This window comes from Microtus ochrogaster (genome assembly GCF_000317375.1).
Source record: "Microtus ochrogaster isolate Prairie Vole_2 chromosome 6 unlocalized genomic scaffold, MicOch1.0 chr6_random_2, whole genome shotgun sequence".
In the NCBI taxonomy this organism is placed as follows: domain Eukaryota; kingdom Metazoa; phylum Chordata; class Mammalia; order Rodentia; family Cricetidae; genus Microtus; species Microtus ochrogaster.
The window spans coordinates 12082534-12084052 of NW_004949095.1; the positions used below are offsets into that span (position 1 = coordinate 12082534).

General features: G+C 37.7%; 2 protein-coding genes across 2 annotated transcripts in view; both read right to left on the reverse strand.

Moving 5' to 3' along the window:
* Positions 1-1519, reverse strand: part of LOC101991873 (dimethylaniline monooxygenase [N-oxide-forming] 4-like) — a 56778-nt gene that overhangs the window by 36815 nt on the left and 18444 nt on the right. The gene's annotated exons all lie outside the window — the stretch shown is intronic.
* Positions 1-1519, reverse strand: part of LOC101991584 (dimethylaniline monooxygenase [N-oxide-forming] 4-like) — a 13735-nt gene that overhangs the window by 4458 nt on the left and 7758 nt on the right. Inside the window, 1 exon segment of the mRNA XM_013352549.1 lies at positions 833-1182. Coding sequence (XP_013208003.1) covers positions 833-1182 — 350 coding nt within the window.

Here is a 1519-nt window from a genome sequence, read left to right on the forward strand (position 1 = left end):
GTAAAAATAAATAAGCACATCAAAATCTTAGCAATTTCAAATCGCCATACTTAAGAGAAGATGTTTTCTGCCAATTTAGCCATTTGTCAACATTTAAAGTACCAGCCAGCTCTGGACAATGCTGAAGATGCTCCGCCTCCTGGAGCATGAAATATTCAGCCAAGACTTAAATCTTTAAGTAAAAATAAATAAATAAATAAATAAATAAATAAATAAATAAATAAATAAGAATTCCTGCACAATTAACAATTGCAGTGAAAGTTATTTTTCTGAAAAGCCATATGTGTGACCTTACTTTGTTCCCTTGTTTGGTAAACTCCAGACCTGCTTCATACTTGCTTGTCCTGAAGTTCTTTCTGTGGTGAAGCCAAGGATCTTTTGATCCCTACTTGCAGGTCTTTGGGACTGAGAGAACAGCTTAGGCTGCAGGCTGCATCTCTGCTCTACCACACCTGATAGCCACTCTCTCGAGACCTCGAATTTCATCGCAGGATGTATTATTTCAATGTCATTCTTTGGAAGCAATATAATATTTCACTTTTAGTGCCAAAAGGCAAGACTGATCTAGAGTAGAATGGAATCTTCAAACTACAGTTAATCTAAAACATTTGATCAGCTCTGTTGTGGACTTCATTCCATCCACAGAATGAGAAAGCTTACCTTCAATCGGATGGAATGACATAGACACATCACTCATATATGATTAATTGCTCATTAGTTAGCATCTAGTATTTTATATTACTTTAGCTCATGTCTGTTTGACCAGGTAAATGGCAGGGCAGTAAATTTAAGATTCGGTTGATGCATTTGTGTTTAAATAGAGCAAACATACCTTTGAATACTCTTGTAGCCCATCATGCCTGGAGCTCTGTGCCAGCTAAGACAGACCCCGTAAGGGTGATCAAGCCAATAATGGCTAATGTTGTTCTCTCCAAATTTGGGGGAAAGACTCACTTGTATAGATTGATCTTTGTACAAAGGCTTTTGAGAGGTTCTTCGAAAAAGGGAAAAGAAAATTCGTATCCTGTACAGAAGATCACTGCATCAATGTTGACTTCTGTTGTCCCATCTTCAAAGATGACAGAGGATTCTGAAAAATCCTTGATGCCAGTTTTCATAGTGACTTTCCCACAGAGGATGCAGCTTGGTAGCTCATCATTCACGATAAATTTTGATTCTTTCCTTTAACCAAGGAGAAACATATTCACTATAGTTACCTACAAGGGACCTTAGCAAATGATTTCTTCAGTCAGTTTTAAATTATCTGCCAAGCCAAGGAAGTGAGTTGACCCGTGTCTAATTTGAAGTTGGCAATCTGATAAACAATAACGGTGTTTATAAAACATACTGTTTCCTTGCTCTTTGTAGAAGGCATGTGGAAATTGTCTCTCCGAACTCTATTTGCAATTTTATACACACAGACACAAACACACAGACACACAGTCACACAGACACACACACATACACACATACACACACACACACACACACACAACCACACAGACACATACATGCTTTT